Source organism: Colletes gigas, unplaced genomic scaffold (genome assembly GCF_013123115.1).
Source record: "Colletes gigas isolate AHSC1104 unplaced genomic scaffold, ASM1312311v1 Colletes_gigas_Sc00007, whole genome shotgun sequence".
NCBI lineage: Eukaryota > Metazoa > Arthropoda > Insecta > Hymenoptera > Colletidae > Colletes > Colletes gigas.
Window position 1 is genome coordinate 1,786,404 of NW_025106636.1, and position 25,742 is coordinate 1,812,145.

Genomic DNA, 25,742 nt, shown 5'->3' on the forward strand with positions numbered 1-25,742 from the left:
TATACGTAGAACGCGGGGGTATCGACTGATTTTCTTAATCAAGACGAGACAACGATTAGTAAATTATTTAGGAACACGGTCAGTCCTTCGAGTCAGATTGTCCGCGAATTTTAGTTCATTTTTCCATAGACTTTATCATTCTGTTTCTTTCCTTCTTCTACGCAAAAGTTATAATTTTCGTACTTCTTTGCAGGTTTATAAATTAACGAAAATAGACGTACTCGCATGGAACACAAAGATCGAAGTAATTGGCGAAACAGGACGGAAACTTTGCAACACGCGTGACATACAGAGACAGCGGACAAAGTAATTACAAAAAATACCGTATTTATCGAACGATATCCTCGTACTCTTGGCAACAAGATATTCCGAGTTGTCGGTACTCACGAATGGTCTGTTTTCTTGCAACCATTGAAATTTGCATCCTACGCACGTCGTACGTTTACCGTACGTATCAAATGAATTTACAGTCCTGCGATCGAACGATCGTCGAACGTTAGTCCTCGATAGAGGTGCACGAACACCAAACTGTCAATCTGATAATCGTCGAACGCGACGACGTTAACAAACCACCAACAGCACAAATGTTGCACGTCGAGTTAAGGTTAGAGCACAAAAATCGGTCGTACGAACGTTGACCGCTGTTCGAATCCGACGGAATCCCGGGTCGTTGTGGAACGTAAAGATCTTGATCGTTGGATATCGTGTACACGGATCGCGGGTACGAGAGATCGGTAAAATGTCCGCGCGATGTGGAAAATCGTAACCGCCTTGACGATGTTACTCCACCGAGTGTTGAACGAGAACGAGGAGAGACGACAGGTGACTGGATAGTCGCGCCATGCGCGTTAGTCGCCTCGGCTCGGCGCCGCTCGAGCACGCTCGTGAACGCTCGGCTGCCTCCGTCGGCCAGTGGTGGGGCGAGCAGTGTATCCGTGACGTCACATAATTAGAGTAAATACAAAGTAGTCTTGATGGGACAGCGGCGTGCGCCGCACCGTGAGTCGCTGGTCCGCGCGCGTCAAACCTATATCGTTTCGATACACGCACACCGCGCTCGTGTGTAGCTCGTGTCATATCCGCGCTATGTGCCGTCAGTGTGTGTGTGCCAAAGGATCCTAGATGACTGTGGGAATAGTGAGTGACAGCCGTGCAGCAAAGAAATGGAAAAGATAGAGGTGAGCGATATTTTGTTAAAATCGTCGGGAAAAAAATATAAATTAAGAAAGTTGTACCGAGTGCCGGTGAACGGAGTACGAAGTTACGCGCGGCTTTTTCATCCCCCTCGGATATAAGTTCATCGTCGAATTTACTCCGACTCGTGTTCTCGCTACTCCGTAATGCAGAAGTGACAGCGTGGTGACGAGTGGGGGAAGGGGTAGTCGGCGGAGGGATGGGGGAGGGGGGACGATCGTGTAGTTAGACATCTGGCAACGAATGCAATTGTGTGTATCTTCGGTGTGCCCACACTATTAGACGGACTGATTACTACTCCTATCCCCACTATCCCTCCACCGTTATCATTGCGTCGTCTTTCTCTGTTTCATTTTCATTTTTCTCTGTCAACTTTGTGACTCTGCTTTTATCCGTCTTTCTCTCGCACGTTTCTTGTCTCTCCCCTCCACATTTCAGTCTCCCTGTCCCTCACTGGCTCTATTCGCCTACTCGCTCGCTCTTTCTCCGTTTACATGTCTCACTCGTTCCCCCTTGTTCCCACTTCATCTCCGCGTATTTGTCCTTTCTCTCCTTCTCGTGCTTTGGCCAGCACACTTTGTGCCTCTCTCTCTTTCTCTCTCTCCCCCTCCCTCTCGTATTCTCTCATTCTCAGTTAGTGAGGTATTTATAGATGTGCCTTAACCCGATTTAACACAGCCACCTCGACTCGCATTGTACTAACGACGATTTAATGAGAAATTACATTTTTCCCCCCACCCTTCCCGAATTCATTCGGCACCCGCGTTCCTCGACGTTACGTTTTCTATTTTTACGAAATTTCATTTCTACTTTTTCGAAAGCGTATTATCGTAGTGGAAACGCAGTAACGAAGGAGAATCGAAGGGAATAACACAACAGGCACTGTTTCGTGCACGCGTCTGCAAGACTCGAATCGATAAGTGCTTCCGTTATTATTAGGATGAAATATTATGGTACACCGGTGAATAAATAGAGCGTCGTCCGTTTAAAGGAAAATTTTAAGAGCGTGCGCGTCGGTTTTTCCTTCCAGTGAAAAAGAAAATATATATATATATTTTGAAGTGTTTCGTGGAAATGGATTGTGTACGATCGGTCAAGGGTTTTCACTCAGACTTTTATTATCGTCGGTTCCTACTTTGTTTCTGTTCATTTTTGTGCCTCGTTTGTTTACGCCTCGCGCTAACGATTGAACGTTATTTATTTACCGCTCGAAAGGCAGCAATGATTGGTCCGTACTTTCGTACGATTCAATTACCGATTCGTTTGGTGAAACTTTTCTCCTTCGTTATTTCGTTCCCTCCCCTCTTTACATATTGAAAATGTACATTTGAGAATTAAATCGATAACGCGAGGTCGCGAGTCACGGCTGGTAATTATTGTATCAGAACCGAAGCGGTGAGCGTCATTTTTGTTATCTTAACTCGACAGTGTATGTACATAATACGCGAGCGATGCGCTCTCTATTGTCTTTTCGTCGTAACGAGGAAACAAACTCGTGTAGTTTTTCGACGCGTTTCTCTCCCCACCGCCCCTTCTCCCCGGGTTCCCCCACCCTTGGAAATGGCGACTTGAAATATTCTCTCTGGATTTTTCCGAATAAAGTATGCGCTTCCAACGAGCTGTTTAACGCCCTTGGAAATTTCTCTTTTCATTTTTCTTTCGTCGTAGACGTTGGGAACGGGAAATAGAAACTGTAAGATATGCTTACTGGCAGATGCAATAATAATCAGTGCGCCAACGAAAATTCCCATCCCTCTGCGACCTGTACTCGCGAGCGTCTATGACGTAATAAAATTATATATTTATACGAGGCGAAGCTATTTACAGTATGATAAGTGAGACACGGTGAAAATGATGTTATTCCTGAAACATTTAATATGTACTTCTAAACTGAGCTGTCGTTTTCGCTATAACTTTGATAATCGCCGAGATCCTGTAACTTCCACGACCGATTAAACATTTATTTAACATGAACGTTAATGGGTTCTTTAATTTCGAACGAGGTGGAAATTTCGATCAGTTTAAATAATTTACCTTCGATTAAATATTCAAGCATAATAAATGCGCGGACTATATTGTACGTTTAATAATTTAATTAAATTTAAATTAACAACGAACGTTCGAATTTAATCGTTCGTAGAGCAGAGGCAACGTCGTATTTTTGGTTCTATTTAATAATTCTGTTCATAGGATTAAATAATACTTGGATCGTGATTAAAATAATGCTTTGTCCTTGTGAACGCACACGTACGCGACGTTCTTGCTTTTTTTCCCGTGCGCTCGATTCAAGAGACTCGTAAAAAATGACAAAACATTTATTTTACCTTGGCTGTAATTTCCGCGAGACTCGTTGCTCCGCGTCGAACGATTCTTACCGATTTCATGCATCAAATATATACAGAGTGTTCGTCTATTATCGGTAATTTATTATATTTTTCACATTTATATAATTTACAACGATTTTGATAATTTATTCCATCGTGAAATTACCGTATTCCTGGCCCTGTTAAATTTCTTAGGTCGATAGTTTAATATTCCGCGCGTAAAAACGTTATCGTTGCGCCGTTTTCCATTTCGAAAACGGGACAGCTACATTCGAAACGCGTGCTTTAATAAAAGATCTATTTTCGAGCGGGGAAAATTACGTCATGTTTCCCGAAAGCCACAACCGGCGTCGCAATATTTACGTTTAAGGATTTCAATGTTACACAAACTCGCGCGTTATACGACATCTCTAAAGAGATTAAACGCGGAATTTAGTCGCGCGAGCCCGTAATTCACGTCGTCGATAACTCGCGCAGCCTTCGTGCGCTGTGTACGTACGACAAAAACAAAAACGCTTCTCACGGCAATCATTTTCGTCCCGGGATTTATGTAATATAATATTTCGTTCGTCGTTCTTGATTCCCAACCGTGAACACCGGAGACAGAATTTCAAATTGCCGAATGCTAATTTAAACAACAGACATATTTTATTTTTTCGTCAAAAAATATTTTTATTCGATTATCATATTTAAAAAAGATTTTAAAATCATCTGCTCGTCGTTAATAAATAGAATACCTTTGTACGAGTCGATAAAAATATTTTACGATTTCATTAATTTTTGAAAGCCAATTCGAACGACCGATACAGCTATAAACAAAAAGTATTTTATTTATGGTTGCATATCGATATAAATAACCGTAGAATGAAATAACGTTTCATTTTGGACGAATGTGATCAAGTAATGATTTAATCGACTAAACGCCGCGAACAAATGACTGTACACTGTTTGCGCTCGTCGTCTGTTATTCGAATGAAATTTTGCTCGTTTCTGAAAAGAGCCCGTACGATAATTATCCCGCCATTCAGCCGAGTATTGCTTCTTCTCTCGTTAGCGATCTTTAATAAATTTCGTGGTTAGCCGTGGACGTGTTTTCCTCGGCGTATCAAAGCGATATACAAATTCATGATAATGTAATTTTACCTCGTCGGGAAAACCGTGACTTCCTCCCTGCTTTACATTTGTAATTATAATTCGTTTCGAGGCTCGCTCGCGCAGGCGCTCGCACTCGAAGGAAAACTGTTAGTCCGAGTGTATAGAATCCTTCTTTTTTATCTCGTTATTTCCGTGTATACAGGGTGTCTTGTAATTCGCGGGACAAGTGAAATTCATGGTACGAGGAGAATTCATAGCGGGTTTAGAAGGGACCGAGATATTCGTCGGGTTATATGCCTTTCTCTTTTAAATCCTCTATCTTACCGTTAGCAACCCTCAGCACTTTAGGTTATTACTTTTATAGGGTAGGAGATCGGTGTTGCTGACCTGGTCATCGTCGTAAATAAATGTATCATGGACACCTGAATTTTATGACCTTATTCATGTTCATAAATACGGAACGAACAAAAATCGACGGTTCATACTGGCATTTGCTTAGTACGAAACTCTGGTAGCAGCCACGTGTACACGGCCTGTATTATCCATTAGGCAAGAACAGGCTAGAACGGACCGAACTTCTGCGTCCGAAATTTACGATTAAACAGTTTAATTAACGTTCATTTCAATTAATTCTAAATTAACTCGATCGATTAATCTTCACGAGTACTATTTACAGAAATAAATTATATTTTTTACCTTCTACGATGCAGACGATACGGAGCAGAGAGTCACAGAAATTCGAGCCACCATATGTTTGCATAATTTTTTTCGACCAAAGCTTAGGGGTCGAGGGTCTTATTCTTTCGCGTTTCCCTAGCATTCTAAAGCCCCCCTAGAGGTTGTCCCCCCTTTGGGAATCTCTGGTCCAGGGGTCTGCGAAGCTTTTGAAGGCTCGCCGGTACTTAAATTTCAATGTATAATATTTGTTTTTTCGAATATAGTTTCGTGTTTTTCTTTTTTTAAAATTAATAGTTAATAGTTTGGTGGTTCGAGCGGGAGAAGCCAGCTTCGAAATGAAATTTCCGATTGTCGGGTTACCGGGCTGGCCGAGAAATCTCCTCTTACGCGATCGTAGCATGAATTACAGGACGCACACTGCATTTGTTTGTTCCCTCGTTAATTCACTCGGTAATCGGCCGTGCATAGGATATTTCGTTACATGTGGTCGCATACTCGCCGTGTTTACACGTCCGTTCTCTCTTTTTCTCTCGAGCTCGGTTGTGTATCTTCGCGCGGAGATCCGTGCGCGTGACACACACGGTGCGCGCGCACACAGGCGTACAGTTCGAGTCAAATTCAACGAACCGAGCGGGACAGGTGCTTCACCGGACAATAGGCGATAGTGGCGCGCGCGGGCCTTTGAAAATGCACTTGAATCGGAATAATGATCGCGACGTTAAGCACACTTTCAGTTACCCGCGTAAAACAACCCCCGGGAGCGCGCGCGCGCGCCCGCACACGCCAATGCTGCACAAAAACCAGATAAATTTTACGATCTTTCAACGGCAAAGGAAATTAGCCGATAATTCATACGAGAGCGCGCGCACGCGCGAGGGCTGCTCCTGTTCGTTCGAAATTCAATCGGCGATTCATAATTAAAATTTTTGCACACGTGACCGAGCATGTTTATTCGTCGATCCCCCGTTGCTTCGCAATCAGCGAGGAGCGAATTTAGGTTCTATCAAGCACAAATTAATTCTTGAATTTTCTGAAGCAACCTTTATCGAGTTATCGCGATCGAGAATAATGCTGAACACTTTTAGCCTGTGGATAAAGCGGATAACAGTTACAGTCGTTTGTTTCGATAGAAAGTATGAAGAAACGATTCAATATTTAGACTGCAACGATAGAATAACGAAATAAAGTATAAAATATGCAGAACGACGAGAGGGATCGATTTATGTAAAGGAAACAAGTGGTAATGCACACTGCGCTTGCATCGTTGCATCGAAAAAAAAGATTGTATCGTCAAAAGGTAGACCCCCATCGCGGGATTCACCATTTTCTTGTATCAAGTGTTTGATCTTCGCTTTGAAAAGAGGTACAGCTTGTCCTAGTTTCTAGAACCACCCTGTATATTTGTGGGAAATAGGTTTCTAGGTTAGAGCGTAATCAGGGCTGAAATATAGCCGAAATGTCGTTAATACTTTTGCTAGCAGCGTTCGGTTGGAAAACCGTCCGCCGCGGTTATAATTATTTTATTTAACGCAGCCTCGCGAGCTTAACAAATGTACTAATAATATGTATTAAATAGGCCAGCTGAATATTCTCAATAACACGGCACAATGTGACATAATGTGTCGCTGGTCCGTTTGTACTTCGTTCGTTTGTACGAACAGAAAATAGAAAATCATCGCTGTCACGCATACGTGACGTTGGCCTCTCGCGAGAATTGGCGCGTCACGCGTACGTGGCGTATGACAGCCAACGTGTTAATCAAGTTTCATTGTGTTACTTTATTCAAATTAATTATTGAAAACGAACTGTTGGCAATTTATCGATTCCCTGACAATAATTTTAGTCGTCGAACCTCAGCAACAATCGGTTACAGAATCTTTCTTCCTTTTAAAAAATTTGGAAAATCTCCTCTTAATTAGTGATCGCCTCCTCCGACCCACGTTATCACTTTTTATAGATGAAAATGAGTACTTGCTGTTTTATTTTGGCCAGTACGAAGGTGAATACTCGTCCAAATTGTTGATTCGGCGTGGTTCGTTTCTTACCCCCACTGCCAGCCCCCTGAAGCTCGGTCCCCTCCCCTCGACCGGCTCGTTCCCGCTCTTTCCAGCTAACGACATTAAAGGAAAGTACCCCGTTGCTGCCTTAATGGAATTTACTTTTGTAGCTTCGCAGAGCTCACCATACTTTACAGAGTAAATTGCACCGCGAGGGCGGACCTCGAGAAACAAGTGTCTCGATTTGACGCGAACAATGGGACGCTTCTTGCGATATTATTTCGCGAACGGCGAGTCAAAGGGACGCGTCCCTCGAACCTTGGGAAACTTGGACGCGAAATTTTTTAATGGAACACGATACGCTGGAACCTCGATAGTTGACGAAGGAGTCGCCACCGGGGGTGGATCCGTCTCGAAGCTAACGAACCTTCGGCTTTTGGGGGGCCCTCCAAACCTTATTCATTGATTTTTTTTAATTTAACTACTATTCGGAAGCGCGGAAGAAACTTTTTCAGGGCTGTTTATTCGATGATAATCGCGTGATCCATATAAATAATTATGTTGTTACTGACATAACCGTATTAGATCATTTCCAAGTGATTATGCATACATTATATTTGGTTATTTCTGAAGCAAATGAGGCTATATTGAATATTGACGCAATCGATACGTCAAATATTCAATCTGATCAAACGTTTCCAGACGAAAACATTGACCGAAATGTTGCCAGTAATCGAATTCGATAAATTTCTGGTATTTATAATATACAAATATTGTTATTCGGAGATAAAGTTTATAAATATTGTTACAAATAATAATATTTCGTTTTTAATCTGGTAATTTTACAATAATAGCTTCATGGAAGGCTTCCACTCTTTCATTAAACCAGTTCTCGAAAAAATACCTTCGAAGGCTACAATAAATATAATCGATGGAAACCTGAAGGGACCCTCGTTCGGTTTAGAAGTATGATAAACGAACAGTTCTTCGGTAGAAATAAAGAGAAAGCCCGAAATTTATTCGAAAAGCGGAAACGGTAATAAATAGATTCAGAATCGGCCGCACCAGAACTCACACATTCGTACTTAATTTCCATAACAAATCCTCCAATTAGCGATGAATACAATACTCGAACTACAATGGAACATTATCCTTGACCGCAGAAAATACTCGGAGACACGAAACAAAAGTCGTTAATTAATATTATTTTCGAAACACGTAGTGCTTTCAAATAAAAAAATATTAAAGCACGGAATAAGTAATTTAATTACAAGTTGCAGATTCGGTTTGTTAGACGAGGAACGATAAAAAGAAAATTGGAGCAATATAATCGAAGGGGCTGATAATTATAATAACACGTGGAAAGTTTGCATCGGAATACATAAATTCGTCCGCGGTCGTTGTTTGCGCGGCTGGTTTTATGGTCGGTCGTGGAAACTTTATATATTCCGGGAGAGAGAGAAAGTCGTTTTCGACTCGCAGGATTTGCATGTCTCAGCCGCGGCTTGAACTTGGTTCGTAATAATTACAAAATAAAATACAACGGCGATTGTGTACCGGGCGAAAAGAGCCCGCGGTAGCGAGTGAAAAGCAACCGGCAGTTTTTATCGCCGACTGTACCGTCATGCTAAAATTCTAATCGGCAAAATTAGTCGGGAGGGGGTACAGTCGCGGCGAAAAGTCTGGCTGACCGCGTTTTCAAGTATGAAAGTTATGAAATCAATTCAACGTGGAATCGGGGGCCTCTCTGTGTGCAGGCGCGTTCTGCGCTGGCACTGTTATTTCTTTTCCTAGCCGGCCAGACCCGCTGCGAACAGTCGTTGCACGCGAGCAAATGTCTTTCGATGAAGACGCACTGTTTTCTCTTCCTGCTTCCGCCTTTAATCAGCTTCCTTATTAAATTCCGACGATTAATTCCGAGCGTTTCGCGCGCCCAGAGAAAGAGAGATCGATAATTAATATCGCGAGGAAGTTCAAACGTATCCTAAATAAGGGGAATCGAATTAAATCGAACCGATCCCCCCCCTCGGGACTTTGATGATCGAAACTTCGGTTATTTGTTTGTCCGACAAAATTCTGATTATTAACCCTTGGGACGTTTCAAGGAGAGGAAGAAATAGCACTGTCTTCGTCATAAAATTCCATAGTTCGTCGTTAATAATCTACCTACAACGTTTATGAATATTTTGAAAAAACAGTAAAAGAAAAGTCTCGAATATTAGAATAATTGTGATAGTGGCGGTCGAAGCCCGTTATCGATACAACACTAATGGACTACTATCTCGCACAAGTAATGGAAGAAATATTTTCTGCGAACACGAATGGGGAGGATGGAAAGAACACAAAATGTGGTCGGAGGGAAATTTACGACAAATATTCGTTGGCGCTCGAATTTCGTACAATTATGCCGGGAAAATTTATTCCATCGGAACGAGAAAGAATTCGCGATCGTCGGTTGGAATAATCGATCGAAAGAAATCATTGGTAGCAATTGACCTCGTTTAAAGTATTATAAAGCTAGGTTTATGTTGGAGCAAAACTGGCGTGTTCGATCGCGTCGCGTTATTGATTTCGAAGGATACGTAAAAGTAAATAGAAGAGGAAACGTAGTGATACAAAGTGTATATTGTAATGTACAGCGATGGAATGTAAAAAAGATGCTTAAGATACATTTATTCAACGCGTCTCGCGTTTTTCACGCTAATGAATACCGAACGAGGAATCACGCATGTAGCGGGAAATAAGATCGAAAAAAAACGAGTACTCCGACAGATGGACGCTTCGAGAGACGAATAAAAATTTATGTTACTATTTTTTTCCAAGGTCTGGCATGAAAGAAAATATTTCTTTGGACGCAGTTTCAATATCCGATGAGTTTTTTTTTTCCTCGCTTCGACCGGAGCAGGGTTGCATTAAGGTTTTTCGAAGCTCCGGGAACGATTAGATAAGGGAAATAAAGCACGGCCGGGATTTCTAAGTGTCTTCAAAAGGGAATTTTTACAATTTTATTCAAAATAAATTCGAACGGACTTATGAGCTAAAAATTATATAGAACTTCACATGCTAGGTCACAAGAATTAAAGTAACGCGACTATATAACATCAATCAGACCACGGTTAGTGCTGTTAGCACTATGTATAGCTAAACGGTGTCAACGTTTCCTGTTGCACACACGATCAATAAATTGACTTCTTAATATTAATGGCAAGAAATATTTATCTGCACGTGTGCCTCGAAAATCGCAAACATATCTTTTTTACAGAACTCTCCGCGTTACAGTTTCGAAACGGCAAACTTTCCAATAGCTTAAAAAATATTTCTTCGATGGAAAGTTTGTTCCAGAATTTACGCGTTTAATTTATTTTTAAATATTCGAACGATCGAGCGACGAAATATCCGAATTCGAAGCTTTTTCGACGAGCAGCGGAACGCGTTGAGGGTTCAGAAATTCGACAAAACAAACGATCGAACGAGGAGCCGTTTCGTCCCTACTTTATTTCCCTCTATGAGTTTTAATGGGCTTTCGGGCGTGCATTTAGCATCGAGGATGTAGCGCGTAACGCCAACATTTGCCGGTGCAGTTATCGCGATTATGGTCAAGAGCATAACAGCCGAGCGCTACTGAATTTCGCTGTAATAGTGTTACAACGACGGAAGGAAGGACGACGACGACGAGAGAGTATCGCGCCTCGCTAATAGATAACTTGGTTCGTGCTTCACAAACGTTTCGCCGGTTGAATTTTCTTTTCGCTTGCGTCGACATTCCCGGAGATGCATCGCGTTCTTATCGATTGCATTCTTAGCCCATCGTCGCAATCAGAGTCGTCCTGGCACGGTCGACTAAACGCTATTCCTATTTATTACAGATAAATAATTCGTATTTTTAATTCTGTCTTCAAATTTATTTAAATAAAATTATATACTCGATCTTTAGAACAAATTGTAATGCCCCATGGATTGTTTTGAATTACTCGGAACCCTTCGAGGCCTCGTAACTTTCTTTGCAAGTAACATTTCCATAAATTAAATAGCCCGTGCCTTTCATCGGGGCGTAAAGAGCATCCAAACAAAATTCCGCTCGAATTGAATAAAAATAGTAGAAGTTGTAGGGAAAGCACAAACACACGGACCGTGAATTTAAATTGAAAGACCCGATTAGGGAGAGTTACCGGATCCAGACGCTCGCAAAAGAATCGAGATCATTTGCTAATGCTCTGCCGTGAAAGTTGGCGTCGAAGGGAAAAAAATTGATCGAAAGTTCAAAGGGTACCTTGAAGGAAATAAATTCATCCGAGAGGATCGATCCGTCGACGGAGTGGATCATAAAGTATTTGGTGTTTTCTCGGTATTTTTCTAATCGCGACGCTCTTTGGACAGTGCTTCTCTCGTTAAATCCCTTTGCGTTCCACTTTTTATTACTTAACGTGTTCCGCTTCTTCCTCTTTCCCCCCCTCCCTGGTTCGTTTGCCACATACTTTCGTTAACGCGCGCACTCGTTAATTTCGTTGCAACGAGAGAGTTCTCGGCCGTCCACGCGTCGAATGAATAATTTATTCGCGCACGGAACGGGCATTAATATTAATCCGGACGTAAATACACCGACCGGAGGAAGATAATAGTAACGGATAACCGGGAACTCGCCTCGACGGCAATAAGTACGAAATTCTCGCATTAAACCGAAGTGTAAATAATATGACGCAAGAACGCGTTACGATTGTTCCTCGTTAAAACGTTCCGGGGGTCAGCTGGACGCGTTTTAACGAGGTATGCCGGCAGAATTCGTTCCTGGGATCGATCTCCCCATTGGCCCTCTGTTCGACTACGAGTGTCGCGCGTATACCAGGGAAATAAACGAGAGAAATGGGGCAAAATTTTATTCGAATAATAGATAACCAATAAAACGCGCAGCACTTTATTCGATCGAACATGTTTATCGGTTCGAAATACAGTGAAACACTTTCATTGTGTCGCGAATCCCCACCAGTTCCTGGGAAATATTTTATCATCGAATAAACGACGCCAAATAAAATATTCCGTCGTAACTCGGCCGTCGAATAAAACGTTGTTTACATATCGAAAGTTTATTATCGAGGCGATTACCAAGCACCGCGTGTACGTTTTCGTTCAACATCGAAGTCAAACAGAGAGGTATATGGACAAACAAGATACGAATTGCGAGGTGTTTCGGGGTCTGAAATTTCGTCGGGCGATCAACCGGTCAATTGTTTTCCGTTTTTAACGTTTGTCGTGTAACCGACGCGTCGGGATACGTCTCGCTGTTGGTCGCAACGAATGCTTATTAAATCAATTCCAACTTAATTGAATTCCTCCGATAGCGGCGTATGTAATTTGAATGCAAGCCGCGTGGCAGCTGCGTGCGCCTCGCTTTCAGAGCGGACTGTACGCGCGCGAGTACACAGACGCGTTTGCGCGATTAAGTACATATTGCTTCTTTCGGCTGGCTGAAAACGAAAAAGTTGAAAAACGAAAGTCTCGTAATGGAGAGACAGATGGGTTAGCTATGCTAGAAGGAGAGGAAACGAGCGTGCAAGAGAGAGAGAGAGAGAGAGAATAAATGATGCACGATACGTGTATGCGTACTAGGTCCGGGCCTGTTATTTATTTACGGGAACAAAACCCGCCAGCATGCAAAAATATAACGATCGTAATTGAATTAAAATTAAATGAAAATCGATCGTGTGAATTTTCGAAGATGGTTAGAAAATGCACAGCCCGGATTATAATAGTTTGTCGCTTATCAGCGTTGGTTAAATACGTTATCGAGTAAACAGGGAATAATGTTACAAAGTCTGACGTGGCTGCCCCAGTGTCGTGGGCTTGATTGCGTTTCGTGCCAGGAAAGAGAAAGAGCGAAACGAGTTTTTCTACAATTTATATTATTATCGGAGAAACGTACAGAAACGCCAACTTTTCCACGTTATCGAATACCAAGTATCTAAATATTTAAAAAAGGCAGATATTTGTACGCGCCAAACAGCTTCGGAAGTTGTACAAACAAAATATCATTACTGGGCGTTCTCTTACGGAATTTTATTACCGAATAACTAATGACTGTAATAGTTAATGACGTTCGTCGATTCCCCGTTTCGTTAACGAACAATAATTCATTTTGTGGTTTCGATAGCGCACGATCGCGCCGCGTATGCGAATATATTAAATTATATTATCTCCCATTGTATTATGCGCTTTTTATTTGAACAACAATTGATAAATAATGCATGGAATAACTGATTAGTCGGAATAAGCTGTTATTTATCGTGTCAAATAATAATTCATCCGGAATAATATTGTATTTTAGCGGCTCGAATAATGATTCGTCTAAAGTAATTTATTATTCATGGAACAAATAATTGGGGAATTAAATCATCTCCGCGTTATTATCGAAAAAAAAATTAAAAATACAGTATTATTTAACGTATTTCCCGACAATCGCTACTCGTTTTACAATTGTAATTTAACTCTATGAATTTCAAATGATTCGTCCAACGGTAATATTTTCGAAACACTTTGTTTCTGGGAAATCATCCAACATGATTCGGGTCGCTACAGTTTAATATTTCAGTTCCAGAATAGAAATATTTTTCTTCATTTCGCATGATTCACGATCACACTGTCATGATTATACGTGTATACATAACGTTCTGTTTATCTAAAGCTCTGCTGTGCTCTCGTTCCACTTGAAAATACAGTCGAAAATAGTAATCGAATATCACTCTTTTCTTTTGTTCTTGGACGAATAGGAATGCGAGTTTATTTTCAATGTTTAAACAGCGGGAGCTGTTCTTAAACACGTGCCGCGAATAAAGAAAAGTTTTCTCATTCGTATATACTTTTTATAGTCGTCCTACATAACTTGTTTTATTAAACCGATATTACGGTACAAGTACCGTGTGTATACATATATTTATTACGCCCGAGTGTACTTCTTTTCCTCGCTTTATATTTTCGCATTATTTCAAGCTCATTTTCTTTATATATTTTATTTCATTTCGGCACATAAATTATTTTTGTATTATATTGTATTTTCGACTCTGGAATAACGTTTCATATTTTTGATTCTGTTTCGAGCCTAAGAGCAAACAAAGACCAATCGTTCCGTAATTTTATCGCGCGCGTTACGACGCGAACACGCGGTGGTTTTAATTTTAAAAATACTCTCCATCCGATTAACAATATAATATAACATTCGTACATTAAAAGAGTAATACGTTTTAATGATGATAAATTTATAATAACAGTCGCAGCGTTATCGTATTAATCGCTCGCTAAAAACAACACGCGAGCACGCTCTCCCGCCCATAAATTTACTTTGCGCATAATCGTGTAGTTTAAACAACTTCGTTGGCAACTTATCAAGCTGTATGAAACACACCATTCGAAACTTCAAAGTCACGGATTTCAGAAACATGGTTACTTAGTGCTTCGCCTAGACATTTGCAAACTTAAAGACGCGGAGATATGTTAAAGGTTCCTCGGTCTGAGTTCACAAGAATCGTGCTGTTACGTTCAAGAATTCCAACATGCCCTGGGAATTCTCAAATAATTAACAAATAAAGCGAGTAATCCGTCTGGTCGGCAGAGCGATACATAAATATGAATTGCCGGAAGGATTACCCGCTAATATGCATTTATGTATTGCTCTCCGCCGACCAAGAGGATTACCGACTTTGTTCCTTAATTATTAATACGATTCTTCGAACATTCTTTCTTCCAGTTTTCGCTTTACGTATTAAAATAATTTTGAAATACACAAAAGTATTATTCCAAAGAAATTAATTAAGACCATTAGCGACGAGGAATTAAAAAGGAGAAAAAGCTAGGTCAATTTGATTAATATTATTTTTTTTTCAAGGGAACCTCTGAACGTAATATTATTGAATCTGCATGTCATTAAGACTAACAACCAATTAAATTACATGAAAAGGAAATTTCCCTTCGGGTCGGTGCTCGAATAAATATCGGGTCGAAATGTATGAAGTACATAAATCTGCTTGAATTTACCTAGATAAACATTTCGTGTAAATATGTATAAAGAACGTTTGACCCGTTATCTTTTCCAATAAAAATTACAACCGGAATTATCTTGATAACTATTGATAAAAATTTTGTCTCTCGCGCCCATATCAACGGGGAACCGAATTAAACGGTTAATGTTCGCCCAGAATTTATATATTCTATTTAAAACAGCGCACCGTGCCAGTGGTATTTTTATGGAGAAAAATAGTAACGGGTTTGGAAACTATTCTTGCCTCGACGGACGTTAAAAAATTTGTGTAATAAAAGTTACAGGGGAGAAATTATTTCGGAACTTTTATTAGGAAAAGCTCTATGAAATAAAATCACGTTTAAACCGATCCAAGTGGAAGCTATTAAAAAAGTTTTCTAACCATTGTTTCGTGTTTCCTTAATTTTAACGCGCCCACGTCCACTCGCAATTATAAATTCCTTCGTTAATCGATGGATCTTCGGCGTAAGCGTACCCGCGAATAAACTTTACGCATCCTTGACACGAATTATCCAGTCGTAATGAAACAAAGCGTCCCGAACCCGTCGCCACCGATATTTGCTTTAGAAGCATAGCTAACCCGCCCATTTCGTATAAATATTCCGCTCGCGGTTCGTGCATTATTTTCACGCGATTCGTCCACGGAGCGACGAGTGCACTCGCGACAAAAGTTTATCCATCCTTGACACGAATCGTCGAACTGTGCTCCGACGTGTGTGCTTCGAAAACTTGACCACGAAAATTTCGTACTCCGTTCGCGTGAACTTGTTCTGGCAGATCCGATTGGAAATTATCTTTTCGAATTTTCATTCTCTTTCCGATCTATCCAGCTTCGATTATTTTTTCGATACGTCTATTTTAAAAAAATTTCTATTCGGATGCACGCTTCGTCGAACTTTCGAAAAGAAAATATGTTTCCTTCGAAATTACGACGTGTCCTATAAATACGACACTGGCACCTGCGAGTGTCTAATAATATCGAGACACTCGTACAGCACGCTGTGTAAAATGACAAACCACAGTATTGTGAATTTCTATAAATATTGTTGCAGTGAACTGTCATAATAATGTAAGATAGAATTCTATTTAAACTTTGGGAGTATTCCAGGACAGATGGAATTGCAGTAAATACTATCGAGTACGGTATTTTTTTTATTCGTAAACAAACAAAATATATGTCACGAATGAGTTTAGGCGTGTTACTTGCGCGTGTTCTATACATGTAGGAAAGTGGAACTTCGGGAACGTTAATGGGCATACAATTCCTGGAATGTGTTTTTTCTAACGAAAGTTTTACAGTGCTTTGTGCGTTTACGGTATAAACGACTTTTTATTCCGACGGAAAATATAGACCAAAAGGTTAGTCCTACTCGATGTAAACAACGAAAAAATAACTTCGATCGATTGGTTTTATAGGTAAAAGGTCAAAAAAAATAATTTCTCGGAGAAGTTGAAAATTTAAAATCGTATTAATTCCGATTCGTCGTTCGAAATGTTTATCTAGATAAGAATTTTGCTCGTCCGTGATTACGTAAAAGCAGAGTTCTAACGCTTTGACACGCACAAACGCATACATATCCGTATCGTGGATCTTGACACGAAGATAAATCCATCAGGGTCGATTACGATTCGTCGATATAACGCGATATGTTAATACGCGGAGATTCTACGTTTCCCATTGGTAATGTGCCAACACACTGAACACGTTCTTCGACGCCTTGAATGCTCGGAGCCGTGAATTGTGAAAGTGGTCGGAATGGTTTTACGATTAAAATCAATGAAAGAGCCTGAAAGGATCTACTTTTTAATAGAATAGATATAAAAATAGAAATTCAAAGATAATCGATAATTAATCGAAACATTCGGTCCTCTTTCTCTCGTGCATTTATCATCCGAGATATTTTCTCGTATTGTTAATAGCGACAAGTTCTTAGCCTTAGGTGACTCGCCCTGTATACATTAGGGTAATAAGTATGCCGTGTCGTGCAAGGAGTTCGCGTCGGGGTGGAAAAAAATTAGGTCGTTCGCGTGTAATAGAGAAAAAAAAAGGTCTTAATAAAGTCTCGGACGTATCATTTACGGACACGTTAAAAAGGTATTAGAAAAAAAGCGTTATTAAATCTAATTATCCGCGGGCTGCTGGATAAGCGTGAGTCAGTGTGGGATAATAAATTGCGAGTAATACGAAGGCCGCGCGATTCGATGATTGATGTATCGCGATTAACCGAGTCAAAGGCCTCTTTAACGTCGGGGAAGATTACGTCGATCTGCATTGAATTTTCGAGAGAATAAGACAGATATATAGTGTTGGTAAATAAGCCTAGATTGCTCGTGGCAGATCGGTCAGGCACAAAGCCAGGTTGCTCGTCGATAATCGAACGGTCTTTGTAGGAAACGATGCCAGTTGCCAAGAATCTAAATTTTCCGAAAGAAAAAGACTCGGAATTATTTAAAAAAAATTTCATCTATATTACCTTTACTTCGACGCTGTGTCGGGAATACTGGAATCGTTGAAGTTTAATATACAAATTGTTTCTGGTCGTATCTATAGTTACTCTACGATCGTAACATAAACAATGGAGCTGTACCTTCCACCGATCGCTGTTTCTCGATTCTTCGGACCTCATTACGGGACACGTACAATTACCCTCGGACCGAGCGGCCATGTTTATCGGTGTCCGCATCTAAAATGGTAGACAATAGTTCGCATCGTTAGCTCCAAACGCATTTTTAGCCCGCGATAGAACCATCCTGAACCCGATACGCGTTATCAGATCTCTCCTGATCTTGATACCGTAGTTACAATATTTCTTTGATAACTCTGACACACATATTCCGCTTCTTAATACTCTCTTTCGTAACTGTAGATCTTCCAAGACTCTGCGAAAGAGTTTGTTAACGCGTTCGCTGCCGGATGAAAATCGTACACAATTTTCTGCAAGACTAAAACTTGTTCGAGTACTTACTCGCCCTTGAGAAATAGTTTCCACATCGAATATTATACCTGGTATTTAAAAATCAGATTTTTCCGCCGAGTGCACGGAGCGAAAATAGAATTACCACAGGTAATACGCGATGATTTCTTTGCCGCACAATTCCGATCCGCAAATATCCAGCGCGAAAAATACATTTTATAAATAATGAACGGCGACCCCACGTGGCTAGCGAAGGATCGAAGGGACAAGGTGGTATATTTAGCATCTTGACTTGAGGATTTTCTTCTGGCACCCCGGGGACCTCTGAAACGCCACTTTCGTGATTCAAATCAGGTCCTAATCGATTCTCATCGTCCCGGGGGAGACAATATATTCGGTTAATATTTTAATTTGTGGTTTTGTTCGCCGCCGAGAGACTCTAGGTACCGTAATGGCGAGGCGTGTAATTTTCCCACGTACGGTTCGCTCAAAATCGCAATTTGTACTTCGTTACCCGGCTGAAATCACGCCCGTGGCTAACGAAACGATAATTATTCGCTTCTTCGCGGACAGGAATAAACATCCGATTATATTAGTCGGTCGTGCACAATTTATATCTCTCGTAGATAGCTCGTACGCGGATTTAAACTTTTTCGACTCGCTGGTGGTCGTTGCTCGTCGAATCTAAGAGATAACGAATAATAAAATTCCAACTCCGTGGATTAAATATATTTGAAAGGAAACAGCCGAAAATTATATTATTTCGCGAGAAATGATCGACGGGCTCGACGAAGATACAGTAATTATTTAAATACGTAAACAAGAATTATGTAAAGCGATAAATATAGCGTAATTTTTATTTTTATATCTATCGATCGAGTTTCTCTACGGATACTTTCTTTTGGATTAATTTTGTCATCCGTGAAACGCGCCAATAATTATGGCAGCAACGTGATTAAATATTTTTAAACGCTTGTTTTATTATAGATCATTTTCATAATTTTGAAAACTGTGCTTGGTAATATAATGAATGATCGTTAAAAAATTGTTTTAATTTGGGCATATACACCTTGAGTTCAAATTTATAGTTATTAATCGTATGAATCTTTTTTTTAAAAATGAAGTTATCTTAAGAGGAACAGAAACGTTATATAATGTATTACGACATTGCTCGTTTTTTGTCGCGATTGGTTTTCGAAATAGAAGCAAATCCACGGCTCATGGCATTCGAGAAACACTGCTTTATAAAGTGAAAGTAACCGAACTCCCTTGCTAGTGTGTGTTCCGATCGATCGAACCATGGATTTCATGATTCTTTTGATATCCGGTTATCCTTAACACCGGATATACAACCTGTCGATAACATATGGGTATTTTCACCTTTCTCCATCTACTGTTTCAACGTATTTGACCCGATTGTTCTGATTAAACGGTTGAGAACCACTGGTTCGGAAGGTTAGTTCCATAACCGAGAGTTAGGGAACCGATTATGGGAAGTAACATGAATAAAGAATATATGAAGATAATAAAAATGCGACTCCACAATAAGCCATTTTGAGAAATGAAAAACGTGACGCGATAGTATATCAGCACTTCGTGTATCTATATCACAAGCACGTCTGTGTATATTTTTGTTTAAATGTTGTTTAAAGTCGTATCGACTAACACAGGCCATTCAACAAATTACAGTATTTAGCGTCGTTTTCAAACACAGTTAACCACTCCATTTATTCTCTCAAATTAACGTTCGTTCCAGAAAACTAAACGACTTTTCCATTAAATTTGCGTTACGAACGTGCTTATTAAATGGAAGAAAATCTACACAAAGTATGTTCGTTGCTTATTTCATTACCTTGAGCAACTGTTCGTTCGATAGCACTCATTGTAACAGCTGATATGGCGGTTATAAATATTGAAACTAGACTCCTTTGTAGTCGCATTGTATCGATGTATCTTGCTATTATTTCGCTCGCGTTGCGATTAACGACAATATTAATTCCACCTTGCGTCACCGAGATCGGCGAAATTCTTATCCGGATCAAAATAACGAAGATAAACTTATTCGTTCAAAAGAAATGCTCACTTTTCAAAACTTTTTATTTTTAGACAATTGTAAACTACGTAACGTACAATTCGTCTTGGTATTTATTTTCGTATCCCATTGAAATTTATTTCCTTCAACATTCAACTTGAAAATTAATTGTTTTAAGTATCAGCGCCATTAGCCAAAGCTTCGAATAATAATAAAAAGGGAGAAAATGGAACGAGACTCGGCTACCTAAATCTTCAGACCTCCTGACCTTATTACCCCGTTCCGTACAACAGAGACAACCACCCCCCGGATACGGAATCCTTCGGTGGCACGAGTGGCCAATAATCTTGCCACGTTTTCATCCCTCCCTGCAATTTATCCGAAAAAAACGCGGTCAGCTTGCGTATTAAAAATAAAAATAAAAAAAAAAAAAGAATACCGACACACAAACTTGCACGGTTTTGCTCTCCCGGGCGACACCCTACAACCGGATTATGAATATTCAACGAAGCCTGCGGGCTCGAATGGTTCGAATACGCGCGCGGGAATCACCGTAGAAGCACCGGTAAAGGTTTTCCCAGGCAGCTTCGAAAGCATCGAGAGGCAAGCTGCCCCAGGAACACGAAGACAGCGGGATGAAAAAAAAAGGGAGAAAAACGCGTGTGTCGGTGAGACCGGCGACCGGAGACCGGAGACCGGCATAGGGGGTGGAAAAGAGGCGTGCGCTCGGAGACAAAAAGGGGATGCGTTGTACGTGTGGCAACCGCACACACTCGGCCTGTTAAATAAGCTGACACTCAAAAAGTGGGCGGCTGACAGTTCGAAGGGAGTCGCGCGCGAAATCACGAATCCCTCTGGGCGCTTTTGTAATAACTTTACACACAGACCGCGGTTTCGAAGAAATTAATCGCCACCGTCGCTGGAGGAATCGAACGCTTTTCCACGCCCGCTGGAAACGCCTGTACACTGTCGCCATTTCCCTCTGAAACTGTCGCACGGTCGCCCAGCTTCCTGAAATCTTTGGAAATTATTTAAATAACTATTAGCTTGCGCAATACTATCCCTTACAACCAAACTTGGATCAACAAGTGCTGTTTATAGGATATTATGATTATTAAAAAGGGGACACGTTATTTAGTATCGCGACAATTAAAGCAGACGATTTTATGTGATTATAATCGATGGACGTTGTACATTGACGTTGTTCCCCCTTTCTATGTTTTCTTTTTTGTCGTTCGCAACCGGTCAATATAAATTTCGATAGTTCACCGGTTGGAAAAAGGTAATTACTTTTGATACGCGTCAGCGTGGAAGGTGATCGCATCTGTCACAAGCATACGGGGAAGATAAGTTATCGCTGGTAACTCGATTCACTTCGCGCACACAAGCGAATTCCATCTTCAACGATCGTTATCAACGGAAATTATGATTCCCTTTAAATACCAATCTTCTTGCTTTGCTCTTGAAAACTTTACTCTTCCCAGCAATAAACTGAAATGTATTTCATTAATGCAGTTTACGAGAAATATAATTTCAAGCCCCGTCTTACGAATGATCGTAAATGATCTTACAAATTGTTGATGCTTCGAGAAAAATCCAAATAGAATTCGTGTTCCGATATAAATGAATTTTTATTTATCGTTACGATTCCCTTTATTCGTTTCTATTTTCCGTTTTTGTTTTTGTTTTTGTGAAACCAAACCCCGAATGGCAATATCCCATAACCGATACGGACGGCAAAGGATTCCAGCCCCGAAATCATATTTGCGAAACTCGAGAGTTTCTCGAATTGGGGAGGAGTTTTTAGTCTATGGCGAGTTACTTGGCGCTTTATCGATCCGATGTAAAATTATATTTACAAGACTCGCGGAGAAGCTTCGGGAACTAGAACAGTTTGCGAACGAAGATAAATTACAAGCGATCCGCCGAACGCAATTAAAAGTTCAAAGTATCTAACGCGTGCGTGGGCGTACTTTTATTTTACACAAACTCTCAAGAATACGAGCTCGACGAAACTTCTGGTTCGAGGTAAAAGAATAGCCAGATGATACCTCGTTTTCTTTAAATCTTTCCCCGGAAACCTCTGTTTAACGATATTGCTGTTGTTATTGTCTTGACTTGTCGCAGAAAAATTCGACGCGTAATCTCGGTTTGTTGTGCTCGGGTTTACGGAGGATTTTCGAGTTTGAACGCGTGTCGCGCAGACCGATCGGTTTTAAGTGAAACGCGCCGATGCAATTTCTCTGTTTCGTCGTTACAGATGAGGGAGGCTGATTGGTAAACCGTGGCGTTAAATTGTTAATTTTCGGCGCTCGGCGATTCTCGCGAAAACAAACCTGGAAATTAATTCGCTGGCACGGCAGTTTCAGGGGGGGCCGCTCGTTAAAAGTAAAATTCGTTTTTCGAGATGGAGAAGTCACGATTCTCGTTTCGGTTTAAGCCGCGTAACGTTACGTTCGAGTATTTTGCATCCGCGTTTTTCGTTTCATTCTGCTAAATTTTCGAAAACAAAGTCACGCTGTTATTCAAGAGTCTAGCTATTATTCAAGTCTCTCGGTTTCATCGTAAATTCTATTTTTACGAGCCGCTCGCGAGGTGCGTTCGTTTTGCTAAAATTTTCAATAGCAACGCGATACAATCTATCACCTTTCAGTCTAATAAACGACAAATAAAGTTAAAACTGTCGTGCATTGTACTCGGTTAAATTATAAAATGTTACGGTAGAATTTCACTGTACTAAATCTAAAATTTGAGTACTTTTTAATAACACAGGCTTTTAAAAATACCGCAAGATTACAGTAATTAGTAAAATCAATTTTAAGCACTTGGGGGCCGATCGGCGAGACTTTCGAGGGACAGTAGTTTGTTAATAATAAACGTGGGTCCTTAAATAGTGTAGCGGCAGGATGTTTAACGAGGGGAGGGACCGGGCGAGTTTTCTCGAACGTTGGATCGTCGATTGTTGCGCGATCGATCACGGAACGATCCACCTGCCCGTAGCCTGGCTATACGCTGTGCAATCGCGATCCCTCGGTCGTGGAAGAGTATTATTTAAAGAGCCCGTGTATCTGGATAGAGCGTGTGTCTCGACCTCTAGCATAATCGCGAGACACCTGGGGGATCGTTGGCGTGTACGTGTGGCGGCTGCTGGGAGAAACCGGTTTCCACCGAGCTCGACCATCGAAAAGAAAATTTCAATGATGGTTATTACGCGTCTATTCCGACGTTTTCTAGGGAACTAATGTTTGTTCGATTAATTAGAAATTCCCCCGGGCCTTTGTGCGATAAACGAATCTCTAGCGACCGATAACGCGCCTCCAGTCTTTTAACTTGTTAATACCGCCTGTACAGAATCCAGAGATTTGCTTAATAATATTAAAACAGTAACAGAATTATAGTAGTGATCTGTTGGAATTCGTTCTCCGACGCCTAATAAGACTGTTAATTAGACACAGTAGATGGCACCGATTAGCGTGGTTCGATTAATTATACACGTGTATCTTGCAACGTCTCGTCGGTTTAATGTTAAATCATTTCCGGAGCATTGAATTCCCTGACACATATCGCTGTTTTGGGCATCGGCTGACGAAATCGGAATATCAATTTAATCGTATGGAAATGGGGGGGACGTGTTCGATTATCTCGATAAATAGTTTGGCGTAATTAGAAAAGGTTCGGCCACCGATACACAGGTCGAAAAGGACGATAACGAAATATTAACGCGAGAGATCACAATTATAGAATGCGGGTTAATTAAAACTTTCCCGTCGCCCGGAGATTCCTGCTCCGTGCTGGAAACCAAGGGCGTCTGCCAACGCGGAGATAAAAATAAAACAGAAGAAAATCGAATACGGCGGAGAAAAAAATGGACCCCGAGAGTCGACGGGCAACAATGATCATTAACGACTCATTAATATTAATTCCGCGCACGACTTTTCGCGAATTTCGCCGAACAAGAACGTTCGTTTAATTTACTAATGATTCACCCTATAAATCCCCGAACGAACGACTAAACGACTTCCATCCAACTTTTAACGAAACGTTCTCCCTGGACGATTCTCTCTGAAACTGTACTTTCATGTACCGACCAAATAACTCTTCCAAACTTTCAAATAGAATTTTTGATTTAGATTTATTTTACGATACACAGTTTAACTAATGGCCCCCCCCGAAAGTGATGATTACCAAATGATTCTAAAGCAAACGAGAGAACGTTGATTATTGGCATAATCACTGTGTCAAATATTCGATACGTTCAAATGATTCCAAACACCAATATTCGATTAGACGATCGATAGTTACCGATAATTGAATCGGATGAATTTGGACTCGTATCGAACAATTATAAATTGTAAGATTTATGGCCCCCCCCCCTCGATGGTGGTTGACGTTTGTTGGGGAGCGCGTAAGTGTGGGTTTGCGGTGTAGAAAAAATTGTGTGCACCAACATGATCGAACACACGCGTGTCTACTAGGCAACTGTTCCCCTTTTGCAGGAAGTTGCCACAATAATAGAATGCATTTTCCATTTGTCCAATTCCCAGCAGTAATTACGTGGGGACCTCTCTATTGGGTTTCAAACACCACCATCGTGGCCAACTCCTCCCCACCTCTTGGGATTGCCAGTAGAGCCCCAACATCCACAACAAAAATTACTTCTGCACGCGTTATCGTCGAATTTACCCACTTCGCCCACTGTTTAACTATTCTTTTTATCAAATATTTATGAAAATCCTTTTCCCTCAAAGATCTCGGGGGGTCTGGTAATTTTTAACGCTCGCGTTGGTACCATTAGTGGAGGTATTCTAATTCAATACAAAGGAATTACGACCGTTTTATATTTTATTCGTATAATATTCGATGGAACAGTGAAATTTTTATTTTTATCCGACGAGTAAAGAATTTTTATCTGGATGAGAATTTCGTCCGACTCCGAAGCTTGTAAAAAATTCCAGGTGCGCAACTGTGCCTCCAATATACAGGGTGAGTCGAGAATCAGTCGCCCATTGTATTCGATTTAAAATTTACCGTATCGCGTATCGTTTCGAATTATCTGATTTAAAACAATTCAATTAATATCGCATCTGCTTTAACGTTATTAGAAAAACGATTCATTGTTAGTCATACTTTAATACACGCGAGCTGTAACGTCAATAAATGGAAGCTTGTGTAAGAGGCATTCTCAATTAGTATTATCTACAAACATACCTCTTAATAAGAATGATATGTTGTTATTGTCATCCAGTCTGTTATCTGTTTGCTTAATTACGTATGTTATTTACTTCCTACAGCGAACAATATCTTTCTCTGCCCAATGTCGGTGAACCAGAAACCAGACCGACAAATTTATTTTGAATCGTAAATTGTTACAATTTTCATCTAATTAACGACGTATTGTTTCGTTGGGATTTTTACGCGATATCCAAAACGAATGCTCTCGAGGAACCATCGGTCGGCGTTCGTGCGACGAATTCATAATAT

The 25,742-nt window shown here is 40.7% G+C and overlaps 1 protein-coding gene across 3 annotated transcripts in view; it reads left to right on the top strand.

Annotated features, from left to right (window-relative positions):
* Window positions 1-988: 988 nt before the first annotated feature.
* Window positions 989-25,742, top strand: part of LOC122396361 — a 180,041-nt gene continuing 155,287 nt past the window's right edge. For all 3 annotated transcript variants that reach the window (XM_043394682.1, XM_043394684.1, XM_043394683.1), the window contains exon 1: window positions 989-1,178. In XM_043394682.1, the coding sequence (XP_043250617.1) occupies window positions 1,164-1,178 (15 nt within the window). In that variant the 5' untranslated portion in view covers window positions 989-1,163. The remainder of the gene's footprint in view (window positions 1,179-25,742) is intronic.